Raw genomic sequence first — 10,968 nt, 5'->3', positions numbered from 1 at the left:
TGGTTGTGGGTAGCAAGTGTCTGTGAAAGAAATGAATTTCGTCTTTAGACTTGGGTCCTGTCCTCGGGGTTCCTCATGGCATGTATGCAAATGTTCTAGAATCTTCCACAGCCCAGAGCTGGAAGACTTGTGGTTTCCCGGGGTTCTGGATGACAGATCGTCAGCCCAGACGATGGAAGCTGGGAACCCAGTAGGTCTCCCACAGGGGTGGGAAGGACCCGACTGCTTGGGCCGTCACCTGCTGCCTCCCAGGGTGCACTTGAGCAGGGAACGCATCAGGAGCCGGAGCCAGGACTCCACTCCAGCCCCGACTCGCCGACGCAAGACGGCCCGATGCCTGCCGCCCCGCAGATGCTGTGCAAGCCTCCGGGCGCAGTGCTGAGCGTGTGCCTGAGGGCCGCCCTGGTCCCTGCTCCAGCACACACACAGCCTCACACCCCAAGGCCAGCTCTGACTCCCCATGCCTCCCTCCGGGGACGTGGCACTCAGCTGACACACAGCAAAGGTTCAGACCATGTGGAAACAGCCCAAGATGGACAGGGTCAAGGCCCAATCCCACTTCCGATCCAGCTCCCTGCTAACGCACCTGGGAAAGCAGCAGAAGGTGGCCCGAGTGCTTGCTGCCACCTGGGAGACCTCCCCCCCCCACCCCAGTTGGAGTTCTAGGCTCCTGGCTTTGGCCTGGCCCAGTCGTGACTATTGCAACCATTTGGGGAGTGAACCAGCAGATGGAAGAGTCTTTCTCTCCCTCTCTCCTCTTCCTCCCCAACTCCTCATAACTCTGGTTTTCAAACAAATATTTTAAAAGAAGGCAAGGGCCCAGGTGTTTGGCCTCCTGGGATGCCTGCGCCCACATCAGAAGGCCTGGGTTCAGTGCCCCCCTGGCTCCTGGCCCCAGCTCCCTGCTCAGGCACGCCCTCGGAAGCAGCAGGTGACAGCTCAAGGAGCCGAGTCCCTGCCGCCCACGTGGGAGACCTGGGTGCAGCCCCGGCCCCAGCTGTTGCAGACATTTGAGGAGGGAACCAGCAAACGAGAGCTCTGTTCCTGTCTTGATGTCTCTCTACCTTGAATGAATAAAAAATGAAAAGGCAAACCCCAGATTCCAAGAAGGCGCCTGCTGGTCATAGATCCAGCAAAGTGCTCTGTGGTGCAGTGGGTTAGGCTGCCGCCCGTGGTGCCTGCATCCCATGGCAGAGCGCTGTTTGATGTCCTGCAATGCCACTGCCAACCCAGCCCCCTGCGAGTGCGCCTGCGGAGGCAGCACGTGATGGTTCAATGTGGGAGCCCCGGATGGAGCTCCTGGCTCCCAGCTTCTGCCTGGCCCAGCCCCAGCCGTTGGAGCTCTCTGTGGAGTCAGCCGGCAGATGGAAGATAGTGCTCTCTCCATCTCCCTCTCCCTCTCCCTCTCCCTCTCCCTCCTCTTTCTGCCTTTCAAGTTGGTGGATAAATCTGACTTGTGTCTGTAGTATACAAAGAGCGTTGATGGCTTAGTGATAGGACCGACTCCCTCAGGGCGTCCCCGCACCAAACCCCCACCCCAGCTGGGCGTTTTAAATATGTGCCACTGATTATCCAGAAAAGCTGTAAGAAAGAACACAAGCATCTTAGCTCTCCGTTGCCAGCCAGGGCCCACACCAGCAAATGAATCAAAACCACCAAAAAAAAAAATAATCATAATTTTTTTTCAAAGACGGAAAAAAATTCCACGGCTGGGGCGGTGTTGGGAGCGGGCACCCTTTGCCTGCGGGTCACGGGTCCCGATGCATGGTGCCGCACAGGCTGTCCATGGCCATCCGTGACCCACGGGGATCTGGGGGTGTGTGAGTGGTCCCCGCAGGGTTGCATGTTCTCAGAGGACGAGGTTGCATTTATGGGGTACGTGTTTGCCTCGTGAATCTGTAGCACCTTCGTAACCAAGTACCGTGGGGAAACTGTAGCCCTCGATGTAACCGATGGCTCCCTCTCTCCTGGCAACAGAGCTGTCGTGGAAAAATACCTGCTGGAGAAGTCTCGCCTGGTGTCCCAGGAGAAGGATGAGCGGTGAGGAGGTGTTTCCTGGGAAGACGCCCGCATCCCAGGGTCCCGGGAGAGGGGTGTCGCTCAGATTTCTACCTGAAATGTGTGATTAGAAACCTCTGTGGCTGACAAGGAGGACGGACGCCCAGCCCCCACCCCCAGGTCGCCAGGCTGACAAGTTCTCTCTTTCCTTCTTTCTTTATTTTTAAAAGACCTAATAAGAGCCGACTCAGTGGTTCAGAATCTATAGGTGTTCAGGGGCTTCCCCTCCTGGGCGGGGTCTCCCCCAGCAGCACGGATGCTGCTTCCGGAATCAGGGAACCCTGCAAAACAGTGACCTTCTCCCCCCCCCGCCAACCCGCAGGAACTACCACGTGTTTTATTATTTGTTGCTCGGTGTCAGCGAGGAGGAGCGCCAAGAATTCCAGCTCAAGCAGCCCGAAGATTATTTCTACCTCAACCAGGTAACTGGTCCCCGCCCACACGCCCCCCCTACACGCCGGCTCCACCCCCTGCACAACCCCATACCTGAGCCACGCCCACCCACACACATTGGCTCTGCCCTCGGACCACCCCCTTGCCCGAGCCATGACCACTCCGCACAGCTGCTCTGCCACCAGGGCCGCCTGAGCCACGCCCACCCACACATTAGCTCCATCCCCCATACTCTGAGCCACGCCCACCCACAATCGGCTCTGCCCCCAACATGAGCCACGCCCACCCCACAGTCCACTTACTCCACAGGGCTGGGCCATGCCTGCGCCATGCCCACCGACACATGGGCTCCATCCCCCATACTCTGAGCCAGGCCCACCCACAATTGGCTCCGCCCCATCTGCTAGCCACGCCCACTCACACATCGGCTCCACCCCACCTGCTAGCCACGCCCACCCACACATCAGCTCTGCCCCATCCGCTAGCCACGCCCACCCCACAGTCCACTTACTCCACAGGGCTGGGCCGTGCCTGCGCCACGCCCACCCACACATGGGCTCCATCCCCCATACTCTGAGCCACGCCCACCCACACATCGGCTCCGCCCCATCTGCTAGCCATGCCCACCCACACATGGGCTCCATCCCCCATACTCTGAGCCATGCCCACCCACAATCGGCTCCGCCCCATCTGCTAGCCACGCCCACTCACACATCGGCTCCACCCCACCTGCTAGCCACGCCCACCCACACATCAGCTCCACCCCACCTGCTAGCCACACCCACCACACATCAGCTCCACCCCACCTGCTAGCCACACCCACCACACACACTGGCTCCCGGCCTCCCCAGCCTGCCCAGAGACGCCCCGGCACCTGCCAGTGCAGCCTTTGTTTTCCAGCATAACTTGAAGATTGAAGACGGGGAGGACCTGAAGCACGACTTTGAGAGACTCCAGCAGGCCATGGAGATGGTGGGCTTCCTGCCCGCCACCAAGAAGCAGTGAGTGCGGCGCCCTCGCTCCCACCGGCCACTCGCAGATTGGTTGTTTTTTTGTGATTTGAAAGGCAGAGTTAGAGAGAGAGAGAGAGAGATCGTCCATCTGCTGGTTCACTCCCCAAACGATTGCAACAACGAAAGCTGGGCCAGGCCAAAGCCAGGGCCGGGAGCTCCATCCAGGTCTCCCATGTCCGTGGGCAGGGCCCGAGCACCTGGACCGTCTTCCCCTGCTTCTCCTGGGAGCAGCAGCAGGGAGCTGGATGGAGTTAAGTGAGACAGCCAGGACACGTCCTGGGGCCCATCTGGGACACCGGCATGGCAGGCAGTGGCTTAACTACCACGCCACGGCACCGGCACCCACACACTCTGAGACTTGCCCCAGAAAAAAGCAAGCATCCCAGATGGCACTGCCCTGAGGAGCAGGGCCCAGCGCCGGCGAGCACGTGAGAAGGGGCTCTGGCCGAGAGCCGCCGGGAGGCACTGAGGAAAACAGACAAGCATACGCCAAGCACTCCCACATGGCGCCCGATGGCGGCCAAGCTGGCACCTTTCATGTGATGCTTTTTAAGCTTTACTTATTTATTTGAAAGAGATCTTCCATCTGCTGGTTCGCTCCCCCAGATGCTGGCCACAGCATGCGGTCATGAAGCAAAGCCTTGGACCACCACCTGGCGTGCACATGAGCCTGGTCGGGAGCAGTGCTGGGACTCGCGCCCAGGCACTCGGCGCGGGCGGCGAGCGTGCCAACCGCCCATCCCAGGCAGGCGTAACCACAGTGGGACACTTCTTTAAAACCAAGTTGAAAAACCAACCTGGGGTGCCTGGCACACCCGCCCGAGCCAGACGGTGGGGGCCACAGCTGTTGCCGACGTTTGGGGTGTGAACCAGCCAAGGACAGGAAAGCTCGCTCGCTCTCTCCCTCTCTCTCTTTCCCCATCTCTGCCTTTCAAATAAAAATAAACATTCAAGCAGATATCTTGAAAAATCCCCCCTCCCTAAAGAAACACAGCTCCTGAAAGTCGCAGTGGCCGTCCGCAGAGCAGCGGTCCGGCCCTCCCGCGTCCCGGCTGCGCTGGGCTCATCTCCCACCCTCTGACACCACCCCCCCCCCCAGGATCTTCTCCATGCTCTCGGCCATCCTGGACCTGGGCAATGTCACGTACAAGAAGAGAGCCACAGGCCGCGACGAAGGCCTGGAGGTCGGGCCCCCAGAGGTCCTGGACACGCTGTCCCAGCTCCTGAAGGTACCCCTGCTGCCTGCGCCCCTCCCCGGGCCACGCCAGCCCCGCCCTCGGCCACAGCTGGGCGGCCCGGCCCGTCTCCTGGCGGTGCCGGAACCTCTGGACTTGGCCAGGGTTTCGTCAGCCGGGAGCTGCTGGCTGCCTTCTCCCTCTTGGTCTCTGCCGTGACCCTGCCCCCGTCCCGCTGGCCCCCCGTGCCCGTGCAGCTGTGGCTTTTCTTGGGGCAGGCCTGTGGGGGTCCTTGTTCTGTTGTCTTGGGGTGCCTCCGGCACCAGGCCGAGCTGGGAAGGCAGCCGGTTCCCGCAGACACAGCTCCGTGTGCGGGTTGCCAGGCTGTGGCCAGGGGTCCGTCTCCCACCTTCTCAGTGGCGCGAGGACGGCCCGGCCCCACATGCTCACCTCCCCGCTCCGTCTCGCCCTCCTTGGAACAGGTGAAGCGCGAAATCCTGGTGGAGGTCCTGACCAAGAGGAAAACGGTGACGGTCAATGACAAGCTCATCCTGCCCTACAGCCTCAGCGAGGTGGGCCCCGCCCCAGACACAGGCCGTGGGCAGGGGTCCTTCCGAAAGGGCCGGCGCGGCCTGGTCTCCGCTGCCCAGCCCTGGCTCAGCCGTGGCCCTGACCGGCTCACCGGAGACTCAGCAAACGCGGGCACCCCGAGCTGAGACGCCCCCCGTGTGTCCGCAGGCCGTCACCGCCCGCGACTCCATGGCCAAGTCGCTGTACAGCGCCCTGTTCGACTGGATCGTGCTGCGCATCAACCACGCGCTCCTCAACAAGAGAGACGTGGAGGAGTCGGTCTCGGTGAGCGGCCGCCGCCGGGCCGGGGAGGCAGCAGGCCCAGCGCCCAGTGTCCTCAGTGCCCAGAGCCAGCACTGGGCAGGTGGTTGGGGCCGGTGCTGGCACGGCAGGTCAAGCCGCCGCCTGTCACCTGTGTGACGTTTCGGGGCACCCGCGATCGAGTCCCAGCTCCTCCACGTCGGGTCCAGCTCCCTGCTGCTGCACCTGGGGGGGCAGCTGTTGATGGCCCAAGTGCTGGGGCCCCTGCACCCACGGGGAACCTGGGTGGCGCTCCCGGCTCCTGGCTTCAGCCTGGCCCAGCCCTGGCTGTTGCGGGCATTTGAGGAGTGCCGGTGACCGCCCCCTACCCCTGCCTCCCCAGTGCCTGTCCATCGGGGTCCTGGACATCTTCGGCTTCGAAGACTTCGAGAGGAACAGCTTCGAGCAGTTCTGCATCAACTACGCCAACGAGCAGCTGCAGTACTACTTCAACCAGCACATCTTCAAGCTGGAGCAGGTGTGCGGGCACGTGGGGCTGTGTGCGTGTGTGCACATGGGTGCGTGTGCCTGCAGGGTCTGTATGCACGTCGTGTGTGTGTGTGCATGGTGTGTGCCTGCTTTGTATATGTGTGTGCCAGTCGTGTGTGTGTACGGTAAAGTACACGCCGCCTGCTATGGCAGCGTCACTGTCGCTGAGCCTGCGTGTCACTGGCAGTAAGTATCGGCCAGCCCTCCACACATGCGGGGGCCCGGTGTCAGGATCCCCCATCTGCACCAGACTGCAAGGGCGCCCAGGTACCCAGGGCAGCAGCGTCCACAGAGAACCTGCCAGACTCCCGTCCGGCGCCCCGTGCAGTGCGAATGTCTGGGCTGCTGAGGGAAGGGGCCGCGTGTTTGGGGCAGGAGCAGGGCACTGCTTGACCCAAGGCCAACTGACTCTGGATGGGAACTTGGGGGATGTTGCGGCCGGGCTCTTCCCGATTTACTGTGTGCCCGTCGCCCCCGCCCATCTCCAGAACACTCAGCCTCTGTCCCCACAAAGCAGCCCCCGCCCCCCCCCCCCCACATACACCCTGGTACTTCTTACTTCTTTTTTTTTTTTTTTTTTAATGTATTTATTTACTTGAAAGAGATAGAAAGGCAGAGAGAGAGAGAGAGAGAGAGAGATCTTCCACCTGCTGGTTCACTCCCCAGATGGCTGCAACGGCCAGGGCTGGGCAGGGCTGAAGCCAGGAACCAGGAGTTTCTTTTGGGGTCTCCCACATGGGTGCAGAGGCCCAAGCACTTGTCCCATCTTCCACTGCATCAGCAGGGAGCTGGATCGGAAAGGGAGCAGCCGGGACTCGAACTGGTGCCCTTGGGGGATGGGGCTTTAGCCGCTGCACCACAGCGCCCGCCCCACCGTTGTGCTTTGTGTCTCAGTGAATGGATGGCGCCAGGGAGTGGAATCGGCGAGTATCTGTCTTTTTTGCCCAATCTATTCCATTTAGCACGGCTGCCTGTTCCTTTTTCTGACCAAGGAGTGTGGCTTTGCACCACGCTGCTACCTGGGTCGCTCCCACCTGGGTGCTGCTGGGACGTGGGTCCACAGTGACCCCTAGAAGTGGGACTGCCGGTTCCCACGGTGGTCTCTGTTGAATGTGTGGATGCACTGCCACCGCAGCTGGGCCTGCGTGCGAGGAAGTCCCACCTTGTCACCCGCCAGCCAGCCCCAGGGGAAATGTGGCCGCCTGGAACCGGGATCTCCCTCGCAGCCCAGACCCATGGCAAACTTGCCCCAGAATTTTCCTCCACCCGGGGGAAAGTCCGGGAAGCCCCCCACCGCCCCGCCCCCAGACAAGGCGGTTGTGGGATGCCTGGGGACTTTGGGAGCCCTCTTCACCGGGCTAGGAACGTCTTTCAGCTGTGAGAGGTGGCGTCGCCCTGTTGCTTCGGTCGGCGGCCGTGGTGTGTCTGACCATCTCTCCACCGCTCAGTCGCCAGCCACCAACATTGTCTCCATGCTGATTCTGGTGGGGCAGCTGGCGGTTTCGTGGCTGGTGTTAGCTGCTTTTACCCCGGGGCCTCCTGGCTGCCCGGCACTGGTCCAGACCAAATTGCGTAGGATAGGGGGAGACGCATACAACACGGCGAAGACTTAGTGCAGACGAGGGAAAAAGTCACGCTCGCCTTGCTGTGTTGACGTGATCGGGTTTGGGAGACCTGGGCTTCAATCCAGGGTGTTCTTGTGGGGCAGGGTCACATCCCACGTCAGAGCACCAGGGCTGGAGTCCCAGCCCCTGCACTTCGAATCCAGCCGACGGCTGCAGGTGCACCCGTGTGGGAGACCCGGATGGAGCTCCTGGCTCCCAGATGGAGCCTGGCCTGGTTCAGGCTGTTGTAAGCATTCGGGGAGTGAACCAGCAGATGAGAGCCCTGTCTGTCTCTCTCTCTCTTGCTCACTCGCTCATATTAATGTTTAATTCAAAATAGCTGGGGAAAGACCTGCACTGTAGTGAGCACACACAGCTTTCCCGTCCCCACAGCGCTGCAGTGGAACCAGCCATTGACACCGCGTCCACGGCATCCGGGGATGCGCCCGGGTTCTGTGCGGTGTGCCTCACGCCACCCGCGTGAGGGGGCCTGAGCCTCCGTGGATGGCGGGGTCCACGGGGGCTCCTGGTGGCCAGCCCCGCGGGTTCTGAGGGACACCTGTGTGTGCCGCCTGCCCCGCCCCTGCAGGAGGAGTACCAGGCCGAGGGGATCACGTGGCACAACATTGACTACACTGACAACGTGGGCTGTATCCACCTCATCAGCAAGAAGCCCACAGGCCTCTTCTACCTGCTGGACGAGGAGAGCAAGTGAGTGGCCGTGGGCAGGCCCACGCGGGGCCTGTGCCTGGGACCCGGGGAGGAGGCGCTGGCTTCTTGCGCAGGGTGCGGACTCGGGGCTGAGCCTCCCGCCCCACAGTGTCCGAGTGGCCTGGGTCTCAGTTGCCCGGCTCGTTTCCCACCACTGCCCTAACGGGCGACCGCAGACCAGGTGGCCTGTAACACCCAGAGTTGACTCTGACCGTGTGTGAAGCCAGCCGTCCAAAACAAAGCGGTCAGCGGGGCGGCGCTCGCTCCCGGCAGGCTCCCTCCTGCCTCTCCCGGCTCCTGGGGACTGCAGTGTTCCCTGGCCCCTCCCTCCCACTTCTCTCTGCCTGCCTCTAGCTCACTCTCCCCTCCCCTTTTCCCTGTCACCCTGGAGTGGGGTCCACTCCCGGCCTCCTCATGATGGTAGCCGCAAAGACCCTCCTGTTGGGAGGTTGAGGCCCCACCAGTGCCTCCAGCCCTCCTTCGCCTCTGTTGTCCCTGTGTGCGGGTGGGCAGGGCCACATGAGTGACGGGTGCAACCCATCTTAAACCAAACGCAAGAGGGGCTGGTGCTGTGGCGTAGCAGGTGCAGCCAGCGTCCCATGTGGGCACTGGTTCAAGTCCTGGCTGCTCCACTTCCGATCCAGCTCCCTGCTAAGGAGCCCAGGAAAGCAGTAGAAGATGGCCCAAGTGCTTAGGCCCCTGCACCTGTGTGGGAGACCCAGATGAAGCTCCTGGCTCCTGGCTTCAGCGCCATTTGTCTCCCTACCCCCACCAACCATGACTCTGCCTTTCAAATATATAAACACGTCTTTAAACCAAAAAGAACCACACACACACACACACACACGAAAGGGGCAGAAAGATGCTCTCGCTGCCCCAGCCAGGACCCAGGTGATGTCCAGACAGGGCCCAGGCCCAGGGGAAACTCTGTCCTCCCAGCCAGGAAACTCCCAGGGCCCGGCAGGGGAGGCCCGCTGTGTTTTTATTTAAAAGTCTTGCTATTTTTGTCCATCATGGAAAATTTCTTTTTGCACGTTGATTTGAATGTTTTCTGCCCCCGGCTGTGTTGCTGGGTTGGGGGGCAATGCCGCCCCCTCCCTGTCCCGATCACAGCCCTGCAAACACGGCATTCAGAGCCCTCCCCCTGCTGCCCGCCGTGAGCCGCGCAGCCCCAGTGCCGGGGATCTGGGCACACACACGGCCCTGCCTGTGTCTGCGGTGAGGCCGGGCGTGGGGCAGGGGCATGCTGGGGGCCCTGTGGCATCTCCCTCCCGGAGGCAGAAATAGCCAGGTACAAGGAGTCCCTTCTTCTGCCCCACGCCCCTCCCCAGGGCTGGACAGAGCCCCACTTCATCCACGAGGCCAGCCGCTCCCGGTGCACCCTGGCCCGGGGTGATTCCCGGGCTGTCCACGGCGGGCCCAGGCGCAGGCCTCGCTGGGCCGAAAGCGTGCAGACGGCACCCCAAGGCCCATCTGCAGCCCCAGGCCAACGGCAGGGTGGGGGAGGAGAGAGCGATGACCTGCTCTGATGCCGTGGGCCCTGGGGTGCACGCAGGCGGGCACACGCACCTACTGGTCTTTCCAGCGTTCGTCTGCCCGTGCCCCCGCCCACGGAGCCCCCCACAGACCCACTGCACTGCCCAGAGCTGTTCCCTGCACCCACCCGCCCACAGCGTGAAGCCGCGAGCCCGTCCCCAGCCCTGAAGGTGCCCACTTGCCTTCCAGCTTCCCCCACGCCACCAGTCAGACGCTGCTGGCCAAGTTCAAGCAGCAGCATGAGGACAACAAGTACTTCCTGGGCACCCCGGTCCTGGAGCCGGCGTTCATCATCCAGCATTTCGCCGGGAAAGTGAAATACCAGATCAAGGTGCGCACGCCCGTGCCGGCCCCGCCACGGGAGCGGGGCCGCAGGGCCGCCCCTTCCCTCGGGCGCCCGCTCAGCCCGGCCCAGCTCCCCGGCTGCAGCGTCCAGGGCCTGCAGGCAGAGCATCTGTCAGGTCTTCATGGCTGCCTGCCGTGGAGCGTGACGTGGGAAGGTTCCGGAACACGGGGCCCTCCTGTTTGGGCTCTGGTGGGCGCCTTCCTGCCTGCAGTCGTGGGGGTGGCGCAGGCCGTGCCGGGGCAGGAAGTAGCACCAGGATTGAATCCTGGGGACACCCAACCCCCCCACCGATGACCCCATCCAGTCCCAAAGGCCCCACCTCCCAACAGCAGGACTGGTCCAAGGGCCCACCTCTCAGCACCCTCAGCACGAGACTGAGGACCAAAGCACTGGGCTGAGAGGACAGGCCGGGGGCTGCCGGGGGCTGTGGAGATGGCCCCCCAGGCCCCCCTGACCGGCTGCCCGCCCCCTCCCCGAGCAGGACTTCCGGGAGAAGAACATGGACTACATGCGGCCCGACATCGTGGCCCTGCTGCGGGGCAGCGACAGCTCCTACGTGCGCGAGCTCATCGGCATGGACCCAGTGGCCGTCTTCCGCTGGGCCGTGCTGCGCGCCGCCATCCGCGCCATGGCCGTGCTCCGCGAGGCCGGGCGCCTGCGGGCCGAGAGGGCCGAGAAGGCCGCAGGTAGGGGGCGCGGTGGAGAGGAGGCCGAGCGCTTCATGTGCTCCGTCCATTGTGGGCGGGGGGGACGGAGCGAGACTGAAAGACAGT

General features: G+C 62.7%; 1 protein-coding gene across 5 annotated transcripts in view; it reads left to right on the top strand.

Moving 5' to 3' along the window:
• The window catches only part of MYO9B (myosin IXB), a 64,481-nt gene that overhangs the window by 33,405 nt on the left and 20,108 nt on the right, over positions 1-10,968 (top strand). For all 5 annotated transcript variants that reach the window (XM_062178046.1, XM_062178043.1, XM_062178045.1 and 2 more), the window contains exons 3-12: positions 1,978-2,040; positions 2,381-2,480; positions 3,352-3,452; positions 4,564-4,693; positions 5,122-5,211; positions 5,378-5,494; positions 5,853-5,987; positions 8,192-8,313; positions 10,039-10,180; positions 10,677-10,881. In XM_062178046.1, the coding sequence (XP_062034030.1) occupies positions 1,978-2,040; positions 2,381-2,480; positions 3,352-3,452; positions 4,564-4,693; positions 5,122-5,211; positions 5,378-5,494; positions 5,853-5,987; positions 8,192-8,313; positions 10,039-10,180; positions 10,677-10,881 (1,205 nt within the window). The remainder of the gene's footprint in view (positions 1-1,977; positions 2,041-2,380; positions 2,481-3,351; positions 3,453-4,563; positions 4,694-5,121; positions 5,212-5,377; positions 5,495-5,852; positions 5,988-8,191; positions 8,314-10,038; positions 10,181-10,676; positions 10,882-10,968) is intronic.

Source organism: Lepus europaeus, chromosome 20, assembly GCF_033115175.1.
Source record: "Lepus europaeus isolate LE1 chromosome 20, mLepTim1.pri, whole genome shotgun sequence".
In the NCBI taxonomy this organism is placed as follows: domain Eukaryota; kingdom Metazoa; phylum Chordata; class Mammalia; order Lagomorpha; family Leporidae; genus Lepus; species Lepus europaeus.
The sequence above is the reverse complement of the archived record's forward strand: the minus strand, read 5'-3'. Positions and strand labels throughout refer to the sequence as shown.